The sequence below is a fragment of the Canis aureus genome, chromosome 19 (genome assembly GCF_053574225.1).
Source record: "Canis aureus isolate CA01 chromosome 19, VMU_Caureus_v.1.0, whole genome shotgun sequence".
In the NCBI taxonomy this organism is placed as follows: Eukaryota; Metazoa; Chordata; class Mammalia; order Carnivora; family Canidae; genus Canis; species Canis aureus.
Window position 1 is genome coordinate 45,822,901 of NC_135629.1, and position 25,796 is coordinate 45,848,696.

The 25,796-nt window shown below is 48.2% G+C and overlaps 1 protein-coding gene across 5 annotated transcripts in view; it reads right to left on the reverse strand.

Annotated features, from left to right (window-relative positions):
• Window positions 1–2,873: 2,873 nt before the first annotated feature.
• Window positions 2,874–25,796, reverse strand: part of PGPEP1 (pyroglutamyl-peptidase I) — a 34,083-nt gene continuing 11,160 nt past the window's right edge. For 2 of the 5 annotated variants that reach the window (XM_077859383.1, XM_077859382.1), the window contains exons 3-5: window positions 15,888–16,004; window positions 12,160–12,392; window positions 2,874–7,963 (exon numbers count right to left, since the gene is read on the reverse strand). In XM_077859383.1, the coding sequence (XP_077715509.1) occupies window positions 7,771–7,963; window positions 12,160–12,392; window positions 15,888–16,004 (543 nt within the window). In that variant the 3' untranslated portion in view covers window positions 2,874–7,770. Of the gene's footprint in view, window positions 7,964–12,159; window positions 12,393–14,789; window positions 14,807–15,844; window positions 16,005–25,796 lie in introns of those variants that run through there. The other 3 variants (XM_077859384.1, XM_077859386.1, XM_077859385.1) reach the window with 3 other exon arrangements.

Below are 25,796 nucleotides of genomic sequence, written 5' to 3' on the forward strand. Positions count from 1 at the left end.
CTCCGATGTTTCCAGGCTGACCTCTCTGCATTCCAGGCTTGGGCCTCTGCCAGCCCCTCCCGTTGCCCCCCAGGAAGGCTCAGTGGGGGTGGGGTGCAGACAGCTGAGCGTGAGTCAGCGGGGCCCAGCAGCCTGGGGCGGAAGTGGTTGGCTCAGCCCCTGGGACCGGCTGTGTGGGTTCCTGGCCCAGGGGGGCTACCGAGGCCTGAGCGGGACAGGAAGTGGGTCAGCTGAGGCAGCAGGCTTCGGACCCACGTGTTCCCTGACCGGAATGTTGGGCCGGGGTAACCCCAGCCTGTGCTCTCTCCCCCTTCTCCCCCTCTACATCCCCCCCTCTCTCCCCCCTCTTCCTTCCCCCTTAAGCCCTGGTTTCCTCCTGGGCTCCAGTAATGACTCTGCTAACTGCAATGTGCACTTATGAAGCACCTGCTGGGTACCCCGGCCGTGGCAGAGCAGGAACGCACAACCCTGGGGGGGGGGTGCGTGGGAGTCAGCTCCTTAACACGGGGGAAACTGAGTCCCTGTCTCACAGGACGTCTCAAATCCTTTTCCTTGGCAGGCTAGGGCCATCTCTGTCCTTCAGTGTCCTCACTCTAAACACGGGACTTTGGAAGAGAAAATATCTCAGGAGTTTCCACATTTTCTCTTGGCCCCTCTTTGAATTTCTCCTTGCTCTCTCTGCATTTCAGCTTCTCAGTCTCTTATAGTCTTTTTCTGTCTTGGCCTCCCCACTTCCCCCACCAGGGCCACACAATGTGTGTATGGGGGGAGGGGTGCCACTTGAACCTGCCCCTCCTCCTTTCCGGGGGACCTGGACATGTCAGGGCAGGTCTGAGGCACTCCTTGTAGAAACTGCTGAATGCCTGGTGGCAAGTTGCCAGTGCAGGAAGGATCGGGTAGGAAAGTTAAAGAGGGTGTGGGGGAAGGACTTTGGGATTTCCGGTTCAGTAATTCACCCCTACCCAGGACTGTTACACTCAAGGTGTTCTAAGATGCTGTTGGGTTTTGAAGGATGCATAGGAGTTTTCCAGGTGTAAATGGGGACAGATGGGCTTCCCAGGCACTGGGGACAGCTTGTGGTCAGTAGTAGCAAGAGAAAGGAGGTTCAAATGCCCAGGAGAGGAGTTTGGCTTTCTCCTGTAAGCAAAAGGGAGCCATGGAGGGAATGAGAGGGTGAGGAGGGGCCCCCATTAGATCCCTAGAATGGGGTGGACTAGAAGGATGAGACTGGTGTCCAAGACCCTCATCTCCAAGTAAGACTGAGAATGTCCAGGTGAGGGCTGAGGGAAACTGCTGATCGGGGCCAAACAAAGTCTCTCCAAGCCTTACCTTCCAATGAACTTCCCTCCATCCGCCTTGGATTGTTCAACTGCCTGTGTGCCCCCCCATCACTGCTGGGTCCCCTGCACTGTACTCCCAGCCTGGAAACTGCTGGAACCCTGGTGTGTCCCCAGCCCCAGGAACCTATGCACAGGAGGCACTTCCTAAGTGACCCGGGCAGCCACAGGGATCCAGGCTGAGACCAGGAACAGGCCCCCTGAGCCTGGAGAAGGAAGCCGGCCTTCTGGGGCGTGCCTTCCGCTCCGGGGAGGCTGCAGCGCCTCTCTGCGCCCCCTGCTGGCCGCAGCGTGGAACACCGAGCACTCACCCCTTTCCTGCCTCCTGAGGCTTATTACACACGCATTACGGGCCTGGAGCTGTGCTGGGTGCAAAGGACACTTCCTCTGAGGGTGCAAAGACCGTGTGTCTTCAGGGAATTGGAGGAGGTGCCCCCTCCCCTGGGACCCATGTTCCCCAAGACAAGTCCTTTTGGTTTCAAAGCTCTATCTTTGAAAGCCACTGACCTTAAAACCTCTTCATTCCTCAAGGACAGACATAGGGGAATGACCAAGTCCTGTTTCTGGGTCAAACTACTCAGCTCCAGAGAAGCTGGCCTGGGTTTACTTTCCTGCCTCTCCTCTCCCTGGCCATGACACAGGAGACAAGAGGCTTCACTTGGCAGAGCCTCAGTTTCCCTGTCTGCAAAAGGTGGTAATGGTACCCCATCACCACCACAGGGTTGTAAGTGGGAACTTTGCCCATGCTGGGGGTGTAAATGATCGTGATTCAATTAAAATAAATAAGTAGGGGATCCCTGAGTGGCTCAGCGGTTTGACGCCTGCCTTCGTTCGGCCCAGGGCGTGATCCTGGAGACCTGGGACCGAGTCCCACATTGGGGTCCCTGCATGGAGCCTGCTTCTCCCTCTGCCTGTGTCTCTGCCTCTCTCTCTCTCTGTGTCTCTCATGAATAAATAAATAAAATCTTTAAAATAAATACATAAATAAGTAAGTAAATAGGGGGATCCCCTGGGTGGCTCAGTGGTTTGGCACCTGCCTTCAGCCCAGGGTGTGATCCTGGGGTCCCAGGATCGAGTCCCACATTGGGCTCCCTGCATGGAGCCTGCTTCTCCTTCTGTCTGTGTCTCTGCCTCTCTCTCTCTCTCTCTCATGAATGAATAAAATCTTTAAAAATAAATAAGTAAATAAAAACAAATAAAAATAAAGTTTTAGTTAAAAATTTTTAAATTAAAAAATAATAACAAATAAAATAAATACATGATCATGATTCAAATCCCAAAAGGTTACTCAAACTCTCTGTGCATCAGAATAAATAAATGCACTGGGTTGTGAGGACGGAGACCATTCAGTACAGAAATCCTGTCATCATTATCCATTCAGGGCACTCATAAGAGCCACCACAGACTGAGCACCAGGTCACATACCAAGGACAGAAATCCCAGGGAATCAGGGCCCCCTCTGCCCACTGACGCCCCCAACCCCAGGCAGAGGATGACCACAGTGGACACCAACCTCTCACAAAGACACACAAGAAATCACACATTTCAACCGTTTTATTTGCTTTCTGGGGTGTCAAGTCCAGGGCCCAGCCCCCAGCAAAGTCAGGACAGACCCTTCCCCAGCCTGGGCTCCCAGACAGGAGGGTTTCAGACAAGGCACTCAAAGGAACTCTTGGGGGGTCAGGGAGGAGCCACCTCGAGGGTGCAGGGGCCAGGCCCTCCTTGGGGGACAAGAAACAAAGTTACCTTAGGTAGGAAAGGTTTTTCCAAAGAGAGATTTAGGATGAACTAGAAACCTGAGATGTTAAGAGAGCCCCGGAAACAAGCCGGGTACCCCGGGCAGGCAGGAAGCCAACTCTGCTGTCCAAGATCCAGATATGGCTTCCTTGGCATCTGGGGATGCCACGTGCCTCGGAAGCACTCTGTGTGCCCAATTCCACACTAGCTTTCTCTGGGGTTCCCTAGAGACAAGCGTGTCAGCCATAGAAGCCACTCACCCTAGATCCCACCTCTGTGAGTGGCTTCGGTGACCCTGGACTGGGCCCTGGGGGACCAGGGCCACCTCCCAGAGCCTGGGGTTGCTTCTCTCTTTCCCATCTCATCCCCTTTCTCTGTGCCTCATGCTTATTAGAGAGGCAGGCACTTTGTGGGTCTCCGGGCAGCTGAAAGGAAGGCCTGGTGAGGAGCGAGGGAGGGAGAAGAGGATTTGGCGAGAGGAGCAGCTCAGGGCAGGAACAGCTCCCACAGAGGTCTGGAAGCCCATGACACTCAGTTTGTGACAATGGCCCCTGCACTGGAGGACAGAATCTCTTAGCAGAAATGTTCGGCATCCACCCAGGAATTAACTTGCAAGATGTGGATGTTGGCAAACGCACCCCTTACCCCCAAACAGCCATCCTTCCGCAGGTGGCCATTAACGTGCTTCCCCGCTGCAAAAATAGAGATGTTCTCCTTCCCAGCCAGCAGCCCCAGGCCCTTGGGAGGCACTCATGCCCTGGGAAGGGAAATTTAATTTGGGATATAAAAACAAAGGCCCTTTTCGGCTCCCCCCCTCCCCCAGGAGGTGTATACAGTGGGATCTGTGGCCCAGGGTGGCCAGCTTCTGTGTGTGTGACAACCAGTGCCCCACACTGGCTGCAGGCTCCCCGGCTCTCAGGGTGGAGGCTGGGGCCCTGCAGAAGAATGGGGCTTTGTCCCACTATCCCCAAAGGGGACTTCTGGGTTTAAACACTCCAAGGGGTGGAGAGGTCAAAGGTCAACAGTCTAGACAGTGGCAGCAGAAAAGAGGCCAGTATGGTGGGCAGATTTCCAGGAGCAGCTCCCCTCCCAACCCAGGCCCAGTCGTCACCCCCGGGGGCACACAGGCATGTGGGTGTACACACACAGCAGCTGGCCTGGCTTCCTGGCAGAAACTTCTAAGACAACAAAAAGGCATCCTGAATCTACTTTTCCAGCCATCCCCCTGAGCAGGCCCTTTCTGTTCTAGAAGTTACCGTGCCAGCACAGAGCAAGGAGGCTGAAAACTATTCTCCTTGCTGACACTATTGCAATCTAACATTTCCACAAAGACCTGGCACCACCTGGGAAGCCGTGATTTCTGTCCCCTGCCTGTCCCTGTCTCTCCCCATGGCCAAGGGACCTTGGCTGTTCCTTGATCAAACCAGGTGAGCCAGGCGGCACAAATCCAGTCCACCAACTCAAATTCCTGCTTCTTTCCACCCTTCTTTCTTTCTTACTAACCACTCCTTCTTATTTCTTTTTCAAGCTACATGCTCATGTACATACCACGGACCTTTTCTTTAGTAAGCAAGGGGGAGTCAAAGGGGCTGAGAGAAGAAAAGTATGAGGTGCAGAGGCTCTGGCACCATTAAGGAGATGCCATCACCCAACACCTAGGTGACTGTTGCTGCCCTCCCCCACCTCAACATATCCCATGGGGGCCCAGGGAGAGGCCCCCCATCCACCTTCCTACAAGATTCCCCCAGCAGCCTTCCCACCACATCCCTCTGCCCATCCTTCTCCACCTTCTATGGAGAACACTTGCTGCACCCACCTGTTAGCGTCTCTCCCCTCCATGCCCTGCTAAGCCACATCCACTTCATAGACCCACCCCTCTGCCCCATTCTGTGTGCCTCCCTCCACCTGAGACTCTGCAAATGACAGGGGAGCAAGAATGGGACTTGGTCCTCTCTTTACATGTGAGGACATTTCAGTCCCGAGATCCAACACATGCAGACAGACACACCATGGAGAGAACAGATGAGTTTGGCCAAAAGACAAATTTTAGGAAAATTTAAACTGGAAAATAAAAACTAAAAAGCTGGCAGTGGGCAGCCCGGGTGGCTCAGTGGTTTAGCGCCGCCTTCAGCCCAGGGCGTGATCCTGGAGACCCTGGAATGAGTCCCACGTCGGGCTCCCTGCATGGAGCCTGCTTCTCTCTCTGCCTGTGTCTCTCTCTCTCTGTATCTCTTGTGAATAAATAAATAAAATCTTAAAAAAAAAAAGAAAAAAGAAAAAAGCTGGCAGGAAGTGAGTGAAATGTTTAATGGTTGTCTGATTAAATAAAAATGAATGAAATAGGCTGCATCATGGACAAGGACAGGATTCCGGCTTGACTTGATGAGGAAATCTAAAACCATTGCAAGAACACACAAATGACACACATACACTCAACAATGATCAGACAATAAGTTATATCTCTAAATTTCTGAATCATATGGTGCTTTAAACATAGAGGGGAAAATGAAGACAAAGGAAAGATGAAAATGTGGAGTTTGGGGATGGTATGTATGTCCAGGTTCCAGTGGGTACCCAGCTAAGGGCAGACCTGGCTCATGTTCAGGTCCCCCCCCTTGCTTGGATTCATTTCTTCCTCACATCCCTGTAGATCAGACCTTTGGGGAACAAAGCTAGATGAAGCCTGATGTTCTGAATAAGACCTCCGGGGGACCCCCGCCATGAGCCTTGAGCTCCTCACATTCAGAAGAGCCACAATCTCCGCTCACAGAGTCCCACACAGCAGGTTTTTCAGGAGACTACAACCTCAGACTGGGGACATGAGAGAGGGGTATTTCTGGCAGAAGGCAGGCTGGCATGGACAGAGAAGCAGAGTCCTAATCATTTCAACCTGCGAGCCACAGGCCATGCCCACTGCCAAGTGCCCACCCCGAGTCACCCACTCGGGGCAGCTTCCTCCAGAGAAAACCCAGGACCCAGAGAATGCATTTAACTCAGAAACCCCTTAACCCAGTTCTCCAAGCGACACAGCAGCTCAGCAGAGGCGGGACCTCCCCTGACCCTCGGAACAAGAGGCAAAGAAGGTGAATGTTTAAGAAACAAAACAAAACAAAAATATCATCTGTTTCAGAAAGAACTGCATGCTGGGTAACACCAACATGATCCAACACGGCATCACATTCCAGCACACCTCGCACTTAGGGAAATGATAAAACTCCATAATTCTCCCCCAAATAGGAGAACACTTCCAAAATGTGTGTTTTCCTCAGTTGGCATCATGGTTCCTGTTGTCATTCTTTTCCTCCGATGGGTATCAAGGTCCAGCTGAACCCAGTCACTTCCTGGGTGATGTTACCCTCATCTCTGGTGGTAAACTGAAAGTTGCCTGGGAGCGAGATCAAAATTTACTCCTGAGTCCTGGGTGCATCTCCAAAACCATCTACACAGAAGTCCACTGGCTTCTCCACCACCCTCCTGCTCAAACACGCCAGTGTGCATGGAGCTCAGCCAACTCCAGCCCCCAGGCCCCATTCTGGGCACCCCTCCCCTTAAGGAGAGAAAGAAGCTGGTCCCCAGCACCAGGACTGGAAAAATCCAGGCCAGATGTGGGGTAGGTTGCAACTGCTACAAATTTTTACATATTAGAAAAAAAAAAAGAAGTCATGTGCGTGCCAAAATGACCCACCGGCTGCCCTGCCCCAGGGTCCCCACGGGGACTGCTCATGGCTCTGGTGTTGAAAGGGTCAGCCCACCTTTTTTAACCATCTGGGGCAGCAGCTCCCACCCCACACTGCCTGGCCAAGGGCCCTGCCCGCCCTGAGGAAAGGGAACCAACATCAGCTCCAGCACAACGTGTAGGTCCAATTTTCAGGGGAAGAGGCGCAATGGGTCGCATCCCAGGAAAAAGAAAAGACACTTTGCTGTTGGCTAAAGCCAAGTTTTAACCAAAGGGATTATAAACTCCTCTGTGCCCAAACTAGCACTATTGTTTTTTTAAAAGAGAATAAGAGGGGCAGCCCCAGTGACACAGCGGTTTAGCGCCACCTGCAGCCCAGGGTGTGATCCTGGAGACCCGGGATGGAGTCCCACGTTGGGCTCCCTGCATGGAGCCTGCTTCTCCCTCTGCCTGTGTCTCTGCCTCTCTCTGTGTGTCTCTCATGAATAAATAAATAAAATCTTAAAAAAAAATAAAAAGAGAATAAGAAAGAGAGGGGGGGAAAAAGCCCCCGCCGTATCTCCAGGCAGCCCTTTCGGGGGTCATCCCGGCTTTTGGGACACGGATCCAGGCAAAGACTCTTCATGGAGTTTTTAGGTTTGGGAAAAACCAATCAGGGATGGAGGGAACACCAGAATCCCTTCACCAGAGCAGGTGAGCAGGTGAGCCCAGACGTGGGATCAAAGAGCAGAGATCCACTCGACCCAATGTTCTCTGTGCAGATCGGGACCCACCAGCTTCCCAGCTGTTGTGAATGTGTCCCCAGATGCAAAGGGAAATAGAGGAAAAAGTCTCCAGCCACCTCCTTCAAATCGACCAGCCCTTTTGCAGAGAAAAAGGGAGAGGAAGTGTTTAAGTCGGAACGTTGATCCAGATTAGATCCCCGGCTGACAGGCTTATCTTCCTTGGCCAAGCCCGGGAGGGCAGAGGTCCCTCCCGGGGTCCCTAGTGGGATGAGGTCTTGGGAGGCCTGAAAGGCTCTTAGTGTTTGTGGCGACAGTTGATTTTGCCTTCCGACTGCTCCAGGACGTCCAGCATCTCCTCGATGATGGCCCGCAGCGCCCTGCCCAGCTGGTCTGCGTTGTACGGCTTGCCCAGTGGAGGCACGTGAACAAAGGCTGAGCGGCCGTGACTCTGGTACAGAGAGGTGTAGTAGGTGAAGTCACAGAGGTACCTGTGCGGGGGCAGGAGAGAGACCAAAATGAGGTCAGAGAATCAATACACACAGACTAACAGGATGGCCTTCCTCCGCACCTGCTGTAAGAGCCCCAGCCTTGCCAGAAATACACGAAATGGAATACTGCTTCTCCCCTCCTCCCAGGTTGGCAAAAATGAAGAAAACCTGGGAACTCCAGGTGCTGCTGTGTATGTGAGGAAGGAGGCAGTATGAGGTGCAGCTAGCGGGAATGCCAACTGTCCCAGGGGAAGAGTTTGGCAGGCTAGTAATGTGACAGACGCTTAGACTTTAGGACAGGTTCTTTCTGGTTTTGAGAATCTACCTTCAGAAGCCACCTGCACAAGGGCACAAGAAAGGTGAAGAAGGTGTTCGCTGCACCATTAAGTATAAAAGAATAAGGGGACACCTGCATGGCTCAGCGGTTGGGCATCTGCCTTTGGCCCAGGGTGTGATCCTGGGGTCCCAGGATCAAGTCCCACATTGGACTCCCTGCATGGAGCCTACTTCTCCCTCTGCCTGTGTCTCTGCCTCTCTCTCTCTCTCTGTCTCAAATAAATAAATAAATAAATAAATAAATAAATAAATAAATAAATAAAAATTTTTTAAAAAGTATAAAAGAACAAGAAATGGGGCACCTGAATGGCTCAGTCAGTTGAGCCTCTGCCTTCAGCTCAGGTCATGATCCCAGGGTCCTGGGATCGAGCTCCGTGTCCGGCTCCCTGCTCGGCAGGGAGTATGCTTCTCCCTCTACTCCCCTTGCTTGTATTCTCTCTCTGTCTCTCTCTCAAATAATGAAATACAATCTTTTTTTTTTTTTTTTTAAAGTAGAATAAGCAGCCACCTGCTAGCATCTGAATGTCCTTCCTCAAATTCACTGTTGAAGCCCTGACTCCCAATGTCATGGTATTAAGAGGCAGGGCCTTTGGGAAGTAAGAGCCCTCACGAATGGGGTTAGCACCCTTATAAAAGAGACTGCACATATACAATGGAATATTTACTCAGCTATCAGAAAGGACGAATACTCATCATTTGCTTTGATGTGGATGGAACTGGAAGGTATTATGCTGAGTGAAGTAAGTCAATAGGAGGACAATCATTATTTGGTTTCACTCATACAGGGAATATAAGAAATAGTGAAAGGGATTATAGGAGAAAGGAGGGAAAATGAGCGGGAAAAATTAGAGAGGGTGACAAAACATGAGAAACTCCTAACTCTGGGAAATGGACAAGGGGTAGTGGAAGGGGGGGTGGATGGGAGGATGGGGTGACTGGGTGACGGGCACTGAGGGGGGCCCTTGACGTGATAAGCACTGGGTGTTATGCTATATGTTGGCAAATTGAACTTCAATAAAACATATATATATATATGAAAGAGAGACTGCACAGAGCTCTCTTCCTCCTCCTGCCAGATGAGGACACACTAAGGAGCCAGCAGACTGCAACCCAGAGGGAGGCCTTCATCACAGTATGACCAGGCTGGTGCCATGATCTTGAATTTCCCGGCCTCCAGAATTATGAGCAATCACCCTGTTGTTTATAAGCTGCCTGGCCGGTGGTATCCTGTTATAGCAGACCTAAAGGGCTAGCATGCAACATAAACGTCCGCAGACGGGAGAGTGGCTTAGTAAGTTGGAACAGCCACTCAATGGAATATCACATAGCCATTTACCAGGCATGTAGGAGATCCAAAGGAAGGGATGCCTGGGTGGCTCAGTTAGTTAAGTGTCTGCCTTTGGCTCAGGTCATGATCCCAGGGTCCTGGGATCGAGTCCCATATCGGGCTTCCTGCTCAGCAGGGAGTCTGCTTCTCCCTCTGCCCTGCTTGTGCTCTCTATCTCAAATAAATAAATAAAATCTTTTTAAAAAAAAGTCTCAGATTTACCAGAGGGATCGCTAGGGAGAAGGAGAGAGAGCAAGAGAATTTTTCACGATGGGAACATAGAAGATGTTCTAGAATTATCGTGCCATTTAGAATTCGTTTTAAAAACAGAAAGATGGTTGGGATCCCTGGGTGGCGCAGTGGTTTGGCGCCTGCCTTTGGCCCAGGGCGTGATCCTGGAGACCCGGGATCGAATCCCACGTCGGGCTCCCAGTGCATGGAGCCTGCTTCTCCCTCTGCCTATGTCTCTGCCTCTGTCTCTCTCTCTCTGTGTGACTATCATAAATAAATAAAAATTAAAAAAAATATTTAAAAATAAATAAATAAATAAATAAAAACAGAAAGATGGTAAATTTGGTTACTCCTTTCAGTCTACTGAATCAGCCACCTGCCGCCTTTGGGCTGGAGAAGTGTACAGAGTGCTGAGAAATGGAGATATGGGTGCTAAGAGGACATGGAACAGAGAGGACACAATTTGGTCTGGGTGCTGGCAGAGACCCCCCCCCCAAGGCGGCAACATGTTGGAGCTAAGGCCTGAAAGATGCCTTATCAGAGGGAGGTGAGTTCTGGGCAGAGGTCACAGCACCTGCAAAGACCCCCAAGGCTAGAGTGAGCATAGTGTTTGAGCAACCAGAGAAGGCCAGTTTGTGGGGCTGGCGCATAGTAGGGGAGGAAGAGTGAAGGCTGACACGAAGTAGGGGAGGGATGGGCAGGGGCTAGACTACACATCACCTGTGGATGGTGGAGGACAGGTTGGGATTTTACTCTAGGTGCAGTGGGAACTTCAGGAGGGATTTTTTTTTTAAGATTTTATTTATTTATTTATTTATTTATTTATTTATTTATTTATTTATTTATTTTAAAGATTTTATGTATTTATTCATGAGAGACACACACACACACACACACAGAGAGAGAGAGAGAGAGAGAGAGAGGCAGAGACACAGGCAGAGGGAAAAGCAGGTTCCACACAGGGAACCTGATATGGGACTCGATCCCAGGACTCCAGGACCACGCTCTGGGCTGAAGGCAGCGCTAAACCGCTGAGCCACCCAGAGATCCCCAAGATTTTATTTATTTATTCGTGAGAGACACACAGAGAGAGGCAGAGATGTAGGCAGAGGGAGAAGCATGCTCCATTCGGGGAGCCCGATGTGGGACTTGATCCTTGGACCGTGGGATCACGCCCTGAGCCAAAGGCAGATAGATGCTCAACCACTGAGCCACCCAGGCATTCCTGCAGGAGAGATTAAGCAAAGGAGGAACACCATCTGACTTAAATGTATAAAAGACCTTGTAACAGGCTAAAGAGTTTCTTCCCAAAGTTGATGTTCACCTGGAACCTCAAAATGTGACCTTATTTGGATAGAGGGGTTTTGCAGATATTAGTTAAAATGAAAACATACTGGATGAGGGTGGGTCCTAAATCCAATGACTGGGGTCCTCATAAGAAGGCCATGTAAACACACACACAGGGAAGAAGGCCACGTGGAGATGGAGACAGAGATCAGGGTAACGCAGCCATGAGCCCCCAAGGGTTACCAGCAGCCACTGGAAGCCAGGAGGAAGGCAGGGGGCAGATTCTCCCTCAGAGCCTCCAGAAGGAGCAAACATTGCCCACACCTTGCTTTTGGCCTTCTAGCCTCCAGAACTGGGAGAGATTACATTTTTGTCCTAAGCTATAAAGTTGATGGCTTTGTTATAACAGCCACAGAAAATGAATACAGAGGTGCTAGGGTGGCTCAGTTGGTGAAGCATCTGCCTTGAGCTGAGGTCATAATCCCGAGGTCCTGGGATCGAGCCCTGCATCAGCTCCCTGCTCAGCGCAAGGCCTACCTCTCCCTTTCCCTCTGCCTTTCCCCCTGTTCCTGCTCTCTCTCTGTCAAATAAATAAATAAATAAATAAATAAATAAATAAATAAGTAAATACATACATACATACATACATACATACATAAAATCTTTAAAAATAGAAGAAAGAAAAAACAAAATGGATATAGAAACAACTGTTTGGAAGAGGAGGACTGTCAGGGCCAGGCCAGAGGTGGCAGGAGGAACACCAGTGAGGTGGCTGGGGCAGTGACCAGAGGCAGACGCCAAGGCCTGGGTAGGGACAGGTGGGCAGATTCAGACATCCTGAGTTCTGGAAGCAGGATCAGTGGCATCTGTTCCATGCACATGCTTCACTCTGGGGCTTATGGATGCCGAGTGCTCAGTCCACAAGGGGCCAAAGTCAACACACTTGGCCTGTTCAACACTAGCTTGGGCCCGTGGAGGAGGGAAAGCACCCCCACTCACCCCCAAGGTGCCCTACCTGCCAGCATCTTGTGAGATGGTCACCGACACATCCAGGCCCAGCGTAGTGACCCTCTTACAGACCGCATCCATGTCGATGATGGAGTCGATGCTTTCGGGCCCGTCTTCCACGCAGCACTGGGAGCCGGGGCAGAAGCGGCAGTTGTCCAGCCCCTTGTAGCCCTTGTTATGCCCACACTTCTCCAGTGTGACAGTGGTCGCCATGCCCGACACCCCCACATGCACCACGAGCTGCAGATAGACATGCAGGGCTTAACAGGGGTGTGGCCAAAAGACTGGGGGATCCCCCCCAGGCCAAGGAGAGGCCCCTTGTTGCTGGAATAGGCCATACAATACCCCACAGAAAGGTCTGCCAAGAAAACATGCCAGGATGTGCAACACGCAAGGATATTCATTGCAGCTGTGTTAACACAAATACCAGAAAACGACCTCATTAGCCATTAGCAGCTGGGAGGGGGGGTGTTGGCTACATAAATTAATAAATTAGGAGCTACTACTATGTAGCTGTTAACATGCCAAAAGCAGTTCTGTTAAGGAACTATCTTCAAGCCATATTGCCAAATGCAAAAGACAAGGTGTAACTTCCAGGAATCTAACCTATGATCAAAGAGGTAATAATGTGTCAATGGTCGTTTCAGTGTTTTTTCTAAAAATGAGGGGAAAAACTCATGAAAACACTGGCATGCTCCATTATAGGAGAACAGTTACATTCATTAGGAAAAACTGCCCAGCTGTTAAAATAACGTAAGGGAAAAATTTTTAACGACCTAGGCACTAAAATGCTCATGATAAAATATTTATGGAAAGCAGGACACCCGCACTGAATACAGTTGAATTTCAACTATTCATTATTAGTGTGTATGCTTACACACAGAAAGGGCATTGTACACATAAACATTTACACATGTAAACATTTAAAATGTGGGCTGAGGAGCATGCTGTCCCATATGGCAGCCAGGGGCCATGGAACTAGTGAGCACTTAGAACGTGGCTGGTAGGAATTGAGATGCGCAGTCAGAGCAGAACACACACCAGATTTTGGAGACCGGGCACACACACACAAAAAGAATGTAAAATCCCTCTGTAATAACTTTTCTAAGGTTGATGACACGTCGAGATGATAATATCTTAGATACACAGGGTTCCAAAAAAGATATTATTAAAAATGTATTTCACCTCTTTGTTTTGACATTTTATTTTTTTATTTTTTTAAAGATTTTATTTTTTATTCATGAGAGACACAATGAGAGAGAGGCAGAGACACAGGCAGAGGGAGAAACAGGCTCCATGCAGGGAGCCTGGGACTCGATCCTGGGTCCCCAGGATCTGGCCCTGGGCTGAAGGCGGTGCTAAACCGCTGAGCCACCTGGGCCACCCTATTTTAACATTTTAAAAATGTGGCTAGAGGGACACAGAGGGGCAGCCCTGGTGGCTCAGCAGTTTAGAGCCTGCCTTTGGCCCAGGACGTGATCCTGGGGTCCGAGGATTGAGTCCCTCATCGGGCTCCCTGCATGGAGCCTGTTTCTCCCTCTGCCTGTGTCTCTGCCTCTCTCTGTGTGTCTCTCATAAATAAATAAGTTAAATCTTTAAAAAAATTGAATATTGGGGAATGTGAAAACAAAGCAGCAGCTGTAGTATAATGAGCTGAATGGTGATACTCCTTACATACCAAAAAGAAAAAGTCGCCTGGAAACTGTGACTGATACCTTATTTGGAAAAATAAGGGTCTTTACTGATGAAATTAAGTAAAGGATCTCGTGATGAGATCCTCCTGCATTATCTGGGTAGGCCCCAAACCCAATGACACATGTCCTTAAAAGAGACACTTAAAGGAAAGACAGAGTGCAGCCCTGGTGGCTCAGCAGTTTAGCACCGCCTTCAGCCCAGAGTGTGATCCTGGAGACCTGGGATCGAATCCCACGTCAGACTCCCTGCATGGAGTCTGCTTCTCCTTCTGCCTGTGTCTCTCGTGAATAAATAAATAAAATCTTTAAAAATAATAATAATAAAGGAAAGACAGAGACTGGAAAAGTCCATGTGACCACAGAGGCAGACACCAGAGTGACCTGGCCCGCAAACCAAGGAATTCGAGGAGCTCCCAGAAGCCGGAGCAGATGAGCAATGACCCTCCCTCCTGAGGGAGGGAGCACAGCTGCGGAGGCTTGGACTTTGGAGCTCTGGCCTCCGGGGATGTGAGAATTCATTTCTGATGTTCTAAGTTTACAGCAGCCACAGGAACTGAATCCACACGGATTGCTTCAAGAGCACACGTCGGGGGTTGCCTGGGTGGGCTCAGTGGTTGAGTGTCTGCCTTTGGCTCAGGGGATTATCCTGGGATCCTGGGATCAAGACCTGCATCAGGCTCCCTACAGGGAGCCTGCTTCTTTCTCCCTCTGCCTGTGTCTCTGTCTCTCTGTGTTGCTCATGAACAAGTAAATTAAATCTCAAAAAAAAAAAAAAAAAAGCACACATAGTGGCACACTAGCACAGATGCACATGCGTGTATGCAGACACATGTGTGAGCAACAACAGTAATCATGGTGCCAGTTAACCAAGCAGGGGTGATTCTCTATGTTATGAAAATTTTTACAAACATGTTCATGCTTTCGGGTAATTTTGTTTGTTTACCTGGAAAAAAGGCAGGACTCCACATGCAAAGCAGAAAAAAAAAACCCATTGACAGAACTTTAGTCACATCTCACTAAGTCTTCAGGTCCCCCTCTACAAAGCGACAGATTCCACTTGAGACACCACGAAGGGCTCATTAGGAAGGAAGTCTCCACTGGTTGGTCCTGGAAAATCCGCAAGGGCAGGCTAGTGTGGGAAGCTGGGTGGGGCCCCCCTAGATGACCAGTACATCACCTATCAGAGACAGCAGCCCAGGTAACTTCACCTCCGACCCCGTGGAGCTCTCTGTGCCCAGAGTCTTGGCTGGGCCATGTGTGTCTGTGGTGTCCTGTTTGTCTGGCCTCCATTCCGCTGCATTGGTAATAGCCAGTTCCCTCCCATATTCAGTTTCCCTTTGTGGAGCCCCGAGAGCCCCCATCTTCTTTCAGGAGGTTTGAGAGAGGTGATGCCACCCCTGGCCACCAGAGTTTGCATGTGACCCAGGCCTCACAAATCAGAGCATTCCTTCCTTCCTCCAACCCCCAGCCATAGTGCTTGGTTCAGGGACTAGTGCTTGGGTTCAGGGACCCAAGTGGGCCAATGAAAATCAGCCACGGACCCTGGGTAATTATCAAAAGGAGAGTTGTAAAAAAAACAAAAAAAAAAAAGGAGAGTTGTTTTCTTTCTGCGGAGGGGCTGGGTTGGGAAGGTATAAATCAGCAGCCATCTGTCTTTGCCAAAGCAAAAGCAAAGTGCAAAGCAAAGCTGAATGGCCAAGTGAGAATGCTGATGATAACACTGGGTGAGTGCCTGGATCAAGCTATACCTGAAGCACACTGATGTTTGTGCTTAAGCTGACTTAAGGTGTGTTCTGACTGTCACATATAACTAAACAGGTCATGACTGATACAGAACTCCAGTGCGACAGAGCCAGTCTCTGTGAGGTTCCAGATGTTTGCTCTCCTCCCTCAAATCCACGGGTAACTGTGGCTCTTTGGGGGACAAGGCCATGGCATCGGCTATGTGATGGAAGCAGGAACAAAGCCACACAAATCATCCATGAGTGGAGTGCCCACCTGCAGGTCCTGATGAGGAAGCACCTGCCTTCGCCCCACTCACCTGTGGGCTGTGCTTCTCCCACAGGGCAGGGATGAGCCTCTGGACCGTCTTGTACTCGACTGGAATCTCATACACGTGCAGGTCCACGCTGTCACCAAGCCCGAGCTTCTCTAGTTCCTGGAAAGGAGGGGAGAGGGAGTGTTGTGGCATCAGGCGAGGGCTGCAGGGTTAATGCGTTCCCAGGGGATAAGCTGACCCATCCTCAGAAAACAGGTGGAGCTCCTGACTCAGTGTGCAGAGTGGAAGGTCAGGTTCATGTGCTGTTCTACCCCAAAGCTCCTCCCTCCTCCCCCTACCCACCCACCCATCTCAAACTCTTTCTGCATCTCTAGGGGCATCAGTATAATGCCACGGCCTTTGGAGCTAGGCAGCCTGGTTTGAACCCTGTGTGGCCTTGGGCAAGTTACTTAACCTCTCAGAGCCTCAACTTCCTCATCCATAAAATTGGGATAAAAAAGTACTTAATTCATAAGGTAGTTATAAGGATTAAAGGAACAAATTCACACAGAGTCCATGCTATGCTTGGCACATAACAAATGCTCAAATAATGTTGGCTACCATTACTACTACTGTTTTTGCTGTTGTTATTATACTTTCCCCTTCATTACACCTATTAAGATTGATTGATTGATTGATTGATTTATAAGATTTTATTTAGGGGATCCCTGGGTGGCTCAGGGGTTTAGCGCCTGCCTTCGGCCCAGGGTATGATCCTGGAGTCTCAGGATCGAGGCCCACATCAGGCTCCCAGTATGGAGCCTGCTTCTCCCTCTGCCTGTGTCTCTGTTTCTCTCTTTCTCTATGTCTCTCATGAATAAATAAATAAAATCTTATTTTTTTTTATTTATTCATTCATGAGATTTTATTTATTCATTCATGAGAGACACAGAGAGGAAGAGACATAGGTAAAGGGAGATGCAGGCTCCCTGTGGGGAGCCGGATGTGGGACTCAATCCCAGGACCCCAGGATCACGACCTGAGCCAAAGGCAGATGCTCAACCGCTGAACCATCCAGGTGTCCCCCTTGGATTCTCAGTGTGGTCTATCAAGTGTCCACCTGTTAACTCCATGGAGGTAGAGCCCCAGACCAGGCTCCCTTCCCCAGATGGCCCAAGGCACAATGCACAGTAGACTCAGGACCAATTTTGCTGGAGGAACAGTGATCCTGCCAGCCCTGGCACCCAGGGGCAGGGAGAGATGTTTGGGGATGAAGGTATGGCTTAATATAAAATACTGAGTTTTTTCATAGTAAAATTAATACTCTGAAAAATGATTATTGGCAGGATGGTCTCTTATCATTCTCCGCTCTCATGCACTGGTTTGAAAAGGCTACCACGGGTGGATGTCCCGGGGTTCTATGGATGGGCCCCAGGCATGCATGTGGCCTCACTGAATTAATTCACTGCAGGTGAGTTCTTGCATCTCCTGAGGTAGCTTCAGGATTTCTTTAACTGGTTGCCTTGACCTTGCTATCCATGCTGTCCTGACTCCATGGTCTTTTTTGTTGTTGTTGTTTTAAGATTTTATTTATTTGAGAGAGAGAGCACACAAGATGGGGGAGGAACAGAGAGAGAGGGAGAAGCAGGGTCTGAGCTGAGCAGGGAGCCCGATGCGGGACTCGATCCCAGGACCCTGAGATCAGGACCTGAGCCAAAGGCAGACATTCAACCGACTAAGCCACCCAGGTGCCCCTCCATGCTATTTGACCACAGTTGCTGGAGAGTATCCAACACCTGGAAAGGCAGGTCTCTCCTTATAGACAGATAATTCCAAATCGCTCCCCAAAGACGGTGCGTCAGGGTCACCTGGAGACAAGGACACCTGGAGGGTAGGTGGGACATGGTGTGTGTATTTGAGGACTCTCAAACACCAATAGAGAACTGGGACCCATCCCTGTCACCAAGCCCAACGATGTGCGGGATCAGAAGGATCCCCCCTCAAGAAATCCCATGGCCAGACAGACGAGGGCGAAGGGCAGAACTGCCCCCCCAAACACTGGTACACATGTGGGCTGCAGACCAGTGCTGGGGCAAGCACCCTGGGAGGCAAGGGGGTGACCTTTTCTGTGAAAGCAATTTCAAAACATTGAAAACATACTTAAGACAAACTTTGTCAACGATTTAGTTTCTCTTACAATTATTTCAGTAATTAGTATTTTTACTCTTCATGTTCCCTTTTCACCTAAGCCTTAACTCCCCTGATGGTGCAATGGGATTGAGGAGAACATGCTTTAAAGGGTGTGGGGATTTGGAGACAAAGCGGGAGTGGGGCTGGCCGGTGAAAGCCTGGAAAGGCTTCACATCTGTGATTCCTGTTTCCATTCCCACTAGTTCATCAACACTCACCGCTTGGAGCCTGCCACGCAGCCAGTGATTGTTTCTCAAGGCCACACACATGCACGGACAAACCATCTTCTGCTTGAGAATTCGTCATAGTAAAGTGAATACTCCAAATAATAATTACCAGTAGGGCTGTCCCATAGTTTTCCCAGGTCTCACTCAGCCGTTTGAAAATGTGACCCTGGTGGATACTAGAGAGTTCCATGGGATTTATGGGATACCCCAATTTTGCTTAGCAAATTGATTTTGGCACCCCACACTGCCCCAACCTCCCGCCTCCCTAGGCCAAATCTAAAGTCACATCACACCCTTCCCCTGTTCCCACTCTGTGGTGCCTCCTGCCACACTCAGAATAAAAATCCTAACTCCCCACCATGGTCCATGAGGCCCTGTGGGAGCAAGATGCTGCCAACTTTCTTGCCCTCCTCTCCCTTCTCTGCCCCCTCCCTGACTTTACTCACTTTCCTCCAGCTTTCTCACATGGCTTCCCACACACCACACTCATTCCTGCCTCAGGGTCTTTGCACTGACTGTTCTCACTGCACAGAACACTTTTTAAAAAAATTTTTTTTTAATTTTTATTTATTTATGATAGTCACACAGAGAGAGAGAGAGAGGCAGAGACACAGGCAGAGGGAGAAGCAGGCTCCATGCACCGGGAGCCCGATGTGGGACTCGATCCTTGGTCTCCAGGATCGCGCCCTGGGCCAAAGGAGGCGCTAAACCGCTGCGCCACCCAGGGATCCCTGCACAGAACACTTTTATCCTTACTTTCCTGTCAGTGGACTCTCTCCTTAGCTTTCATACCTCAGCCTCCTGAGGGGTCCTTGCCACAGCACAGGACATGCACACAGTAGGTGCTTATGAATATTGACTGAACAGCTGAGCAGCTCAAGCAGGGACCAAGAACAAATATAGACCTAAGTGCCCATTTTCTTCAACTATTAATGTAGGTTTGGACTAGCTGCTAGCTGGGATCCTCTCTTTCCTTTTCATCCTTTCCTACATTTAAAAGTAGCTCCTGGGAGCCCTTTGGGGGCTTAGTCGGTTAAGCATCTGACCTCACCTCAGGTCATGATCCTGGGGTCCTGAGATTGAACCCCACATTGGCTCTCTGCTCAGCAGGGAGTTCTGCTTCTCCCTCTGACCCTCTCTCTTGCTTGTGCTCTGTTTCAAATGAATAAATACAAAATCTTAAACAAAAAGATAGTTCCTCCAAATAATAAGAGATTACTTAAATAAACAAACCTTAAAAATAAATAAATAGGGGATCCCTGGGTGGCTCAGTGGTTTAGCGCCTGCCTTTGGCCCAGGGCGTGATCCTGGAGCCCCGGGATCAAGTCCCACATCAGGCTCCCGGCATGGAGCCTACTTCTCCCTCTGCCTGTGTCTCTGCCTCTCTCTCTCTCTCTCTCTCTCTATGTCTATCATAAATAAATAAAATCTTAAATAAATAAATAAATAAATAAATAAATAAATAAATAAATAAATAAATAAAAGTAACTTTTCACTATTCACAAGAGTGAAGAGATAGAGATAGCCCAAGCATCCATCAGTGGATAAAAGGATAAATAAACAAAATGCAGTCTAGCTACACAATGGAATATTATTGTTCAACCACAAAAAGGAATGAAGCCCTGATTCACGTTACCATGTGGATGAACCATCAAAACAGCATGCTGATGGGATGTCTGGGTGGCTCAGTGGCGTGACCCTGGAGTCCGGGGATCGAGTCCCACATCAGGCTTCCTGCAGGGAGCCTGCTTCTCCCTCTACCTATGTCTCTGCCACTCTCTCTGTGTCCCTCATAAATAAATGAATAAAATCTTTAAACAAAAAACAAAATAACAAAAACAAAAACTGCATGCTGAGGGAAAGAATCCAGACACAAAAGGCCACAGAGCATATTGACTTCATGTATATGAAATGTCCAAAACAGCCAAATCCATAGACACAGAAAGTAAATTAGTGGTTTTACCAAGAGCTATTTACCTATCCCCTCCTTTTACCAGGAGAATGAGGGGATAGGGAGTGGCTGCTAATGGGGATGGAATTCCCTTTGGGGTGATAGAAATGTTCTGGAACTAGATAGGGTGGTGGTTGCACAACACTGTGAACGTACTAAATGCAATTGAATTGTTCATTTTAAAAGTGATAATTTGGGATCCCTGGGTGGCGCAGCGGTTTGGCGCCTGCCTTTGGCCCAGGGCGCGATCCTGGAGACCCTGGATCGAGTCCCACGTCGGGCTCCCGGTGCATGGAGCCTGCTTCTCCCTCTGCCTACGTCTCTGCCTCTCTCTATCTCTCTGTATGACTATCATAAATAAATAATAAAAAAAATTAAAAAAAAAATACATAAATAAAAGGGATAATTTTATGTTATGTAAATTTCATCTCAGTAAACAAAGGAAAGGGAGAAAAAAGTAGCTCTTAACCACATGGATGGTGGAGGGTAGGAGTCAGGGACATGGCCTCCAGAGCCGGGGGACCATGTTTGTCCCTTCTTCCTACAACTCACTGATTTGTGACCTTGGGCAAGTCATTCACCCTCTCTGTGTCTCAGCTTTCTCATCTGTAAATGAGATTAACAGGAGTACCCATGTCATAGGTAGGAAAAATAAAACAATATACACAAAAGGCATATTGTCTAATAATGGATCAAAAGATGTTAATTTAGGGGCAGCCCAGGTGGCTTAGCAGTTTAACGCCGCCTTCAGTCCAGGGCCTGATCCTGGAGACCCGGGGTCAAGTCCCATGTCAGGCTCCCTGCATGGAGCCTGCTTCTCCCTCTGCCTGTGTCTCTGCCTCTCTCTCTCTCTCTCTCTCTGTGTGTGTGTGTGTGTGTTTCATGAATAAATAAATAAAATATTTTAAAAAATAACACTTTTCAGACATTGAGGAGTCAAAGCTAGAGTTCTAGAAAGGACAAGAAGGCTACAGTTTGCAGAGCAGAGTCCTGGAAAGAAGATAGCAGGGGGGAGGTAAAGCAGAGAGCTCGATCAATGCAGAGAGGGTCTGAGAACTAATGGGCATATATTTGTGCCAAGACCAGGGACAGAACCACTTGAAAGGAGCAAAGGGAACAACCCTCAGAGTTCACACAGGGTGTAAACACTTGGTGTTCTTACCAGCCAGAGTGGAAAAACTTTATAAGGAAGTGGAGAAAAAATTAGCCCCAGAATAAAGACTATTCTGGGCCTGCCTCACAAAACTTAACAGCAAGGCTGGAAAGGATCAAACTATTTCTAGCAACTTAATTGTCTCCCAGAACAAAAACTCAAGAACATGCAGAGGAAAGGAAAAAGTATTCAATGTCCCACAAAGTCAAATCCACAAGGCCTCGCATTAAACTGAAACTCCCCAAACAAGCAAAGAAGCAGAAAATTGCAAGCCATAATGAGGAGAAAAATCAATCGCTAGAAACAGGCCACTAGGGACGCCTGGGTGGCTCAGCAGTTGAGCATCTGCCTTCAGCCCAGGGTGATTCTGGAGTCCCGGGCTCGAGTCCCACATCGGGCTCCCTGCATGGAGCCTACCTCTCCCTCTGCCTGTGTCTCTGCCTCTCTCTCTGTGTGTGTCTCTCATGAATAAATAAAATCTTTAAAAAAAAAAAAAAAAGGCCACTAAACAACAGAGAATTAATTAGTAGATAGACATTAAAAGAGCATATTTTAAAAATCCATACAGATCAAGTCTGAAGCCACCTCTCCACCAAGCCCAGGTCTCATCCCCAGACTTCAGAGGTAAGTACTGTTAACAGCACACACACCCATGCAGACCTATCCCCATTGATTATACAAACCTACCTGAGAAAACACATAGTATTCACTTTTACATCAAGGGTATCCTTGAGCAGTTACTGTTTTCTCCACTCAGAGGCCAGTTTCAGAGTTTTAGCTTCATTGTTACATGAAGATCTTATTCCTTCCCTTTTCCCCATGACACAATACTCCATTTCAGACACTAGCTGCCAGGGATTTAAAGATTTTGCTACACTGGAAATATTTAAGTGGCTTCCAAGTTTCCTCAAATACAAGCCATGTCACCTCAAACGTCCTTTGGGTTTGAGAAACGTCCAAGTACATTTCTTGCACCAATGTGTGAGGCATAAATGCTTATAAGTGACCTTACTGTGTTGTAAGTCAAGAACATCTTTACTTTTTTTTTTTTTTTTAAGATTTTATTTGTTTACTCATGAGAGACACACAGAGAGAGAGAAGAGGCAGAGACACAGGCAGAGGGAGAAGCAGGCTCCATGCAGGGAGCCCGACATGGGACTCGATCCTGGGTCTCCAGGATCAGGCCCTGGGCTGAAGGCGGTGCTAAACTGCTGGGCCACCCAGACTGCCCCAAAAACTGCTTTTTAAATCTCTGACTCAGTACCTCCTAGAGGCAGGGAAAAACTTTAGAATTTATCAATGAATCTTCCCCTAATGCCTAAGAAGAGACCCACTGAGCTCTTTTTTCTCTTAAAAACAAATCCAGGGAGGCCTGGGTGGCTCAGCTGGTTAAGCAGCTGACTCTTGATTTTGGCTCAGGTCATGATCTCAGGGTCCTGGGATCAAGCTCTGCATCAGGTTCTAAGCTCAGCAGGGAGTTTGCTTGAGGATTCTCTCTCCCTCTCCCTCTGCCCCTCCCCATGCTTGCACATGCACACTCTCTCTCTACAATATACAAATAGGGATCCCTGGGTGGCACAGTGGTTTAGCGCCTGCCTTTGGCCCAGGGCGCGATCCTGGAGACCCAGGATCGAATCCCACGTCGGGCTCCCGGTGCATGGAGCCTGCTTCTCCCTCTGCCTATGTCTCTGCCTCTCTCTCTCTCTCTCTCTGTGACTATCATAAAAAAAAAATAAAAAATAAAATAAAATAAAATAAAAAAATAAAATATATAAATAAATCTTAAAAAAAAACACCAAAAACAGAGACAATAGTAGAAATTGGATTTGATAAAAATGAAAAACTGTTTTGCATCAAAGAACACCATTAACAGAGTGAAAAGACAGCCCGTGAATTAGGGAAAATATTTGCAAATCACATATTTGACAAGGGATCAATATCTTGAACATATAAAGAATGCTTACCACTCAACTGAAAAAAAGAAAAAAACACCCAGATTTAAAACAGGCAAAGGAAATGAATTGACGTTTCTCCAAAGATACACAAATTGCCAAGTAAGTATATAAAAGGATGCTCAAAGTTACTAGTCACCAAGAAAATGCAAATCAGAATTCCAACAAGGTATCGTCCCACACCTGTCAGAATGGCTAGTATCAAAAAGACAAGAAGTAACTATTTTTGGTGAGGATATGGAGAAGTTGGAGCTCTTGAGCACTGCTGGTAGGAAAGCAAAATGGTGTGGCTTCTGTGGGAAATAATTGTTGTTCCTCAACCGGTTAAACATAGAATTACCATATGATCCAGCAAATACAAAATAATTGAAAACAGGGTCTTGAACACACATTTGCACACCCATGTTCATAGCTGCATTAGTCACCATAGCCAAGGGTGGAAACAATCCATATGTCCATGAACTAATGAATGGATTCACAAAATTTGGTCTCTCCATACAATAGAATAATTTCAGCCTTAAAAAGGAAGGGAAATTGGGATCCCTGGGTGGCTCAGCGATTTGGCGCCTGCCTTCAGCCCATGGCATGATCCTGGGCTCCCTGCATGGAGCCTGCTTCTCCCTCTGCCTGTGTCTCTGATTCTCTCTCTCTCTCTCTCTCTCTCTCTGTGTGTCTCATGAATAAATAAATAAAAATCTCAAAAAAAAAAAAAAAAAAAAGGAAGGAAATTCTGATCTAGGCTACAACATGGATGAAACTTAAGGACATTATATTGAGTGAAAGAAGCCAGCTACAGAAGGACAATTACTATGTGATTTCACTTATATGAGGTCCCTAGGGGAGTCTCAATCCTTGAGGCAGAAAGTAGAACGGTGGGTGCCAGGGGCTGGGGGAAGAGAGCAGGAAGTTAGTGTTTAATGGGGACAGAGTGACAAGAGTTTCAGTCGGAGAAGATGAAAAAGCTCTGGAGAGGGACTGTGGTGATGGTTTCACAATAATGTGGACGTGCTTGATGCCACTGAACTGGACACTTAGACATGGTTAAGACAGTAAGGAGATTTTGGCTCAGGTCATGATCCCAGGGTCCTGGAATCGAGTCCCACATCAGGCTCCCTGCTCAGCAGGGAGTCTGCTTCTCCCTCTGCCCTTCCCCCCTGCTCATGATCTCTCTCTCTCTCTCTCTCTCTCTCACTCTCTCTCTCAAATAAAAAATCTTTTAAAAAATAAAACTAACTCAAGTAATTCTTTTGTACACAGTGTTTGGACTTTTTTGCCTTCAGGCTAAAGTCAAAAGGAACCATAAGAAAATGCTTAATTTAAATGCAAAAGCTTTCTTTTTGGAGAAGCAATTCTGAATTCTTTTCTCTTTGTTCTTGAATTGAACCAAGTGAGGGAGCAGAGGATCATGGGAGCAGAGTTCTCACCCCCACCCCCCACCTCCCCTGCTGTCAAAGGAGGAAGCCCTGAGGCTGGAAATAAAAAAACATCAAAGTAAACCAGGTCTTGCTGGATTAGAATTGAAGATATCTGTGTAAACTCCTGGGTTTTGACACAGGAATGCGTACAGGTAAGGGTGTGTATGTGTGTGTGCGTGAGTGAATGTTTCCACCTCTACCCGCTGACAGAGCTCAGAAGTAAAGACAACACCAGGAGCAGTGGTGTCACCCAGCTCCCAGCTCCTGGTTTTTAAATGTTATTATTGAAGACAAGAATGAAGCCTTTTTGTCAAAATTGCTGAGTTCAAGACTGGAGCAGAGAAAATAATGGGTGAAAATACATGGAGTCCCCATATGATCATCAGTTCCCCTCCAAGGTGTCTGTATACCTAAGAGAAATGAAAATCTATACTGACATAAAAACTTTTACATAAATGCCCATAGCAGCATTATTCATGACAACTAGAAGGTGGAAATAACCCCAATATCCATCAATAAATGAATGGCTAGTAAAAATGTGGTATGTCCATACAATGGAATGTTACTCAACCATGAAAAGGAAGGAAGCCCTGACACATACACTACATCTTGGATGAAGCTTGAAAACATGATTCTGAATGAAAGAAGCCAGACATAAAAGGCCATATGTTGTATAATTTCATATAAAATGTCCAGAACTGACAAATCCATAGAGACAGAGACTAAATTAGTCATTATCAGGCACTGGGGAAAAGGAGGAATAGGGAGTGACAGTTAATGAATGACATGGGGTTTCTTTCTGGAGTGATGAGAATGTTCTGGAATTAGATTAGTGGGGATGGTTGTGCAATTCTGTGATTATACTACAAAAATTCCCACAAAATTATATATTTCAAAAGGGTGGATTTGGGGATCCCTGGGTGGCTCAATGGTTTAGCGCCTGCCTTCAACCCAGGGCGTGATCCTGGAGTCCCAGGATCAAGTTCTGCATCAGGCTCCCTGCATGGAGCCTGCTTCTCCCTCTGCCTGTGTCTCTGCCTCTCTCTCTGCGTCTCTCATGAATAAATAAATAAAAATCTTTTTT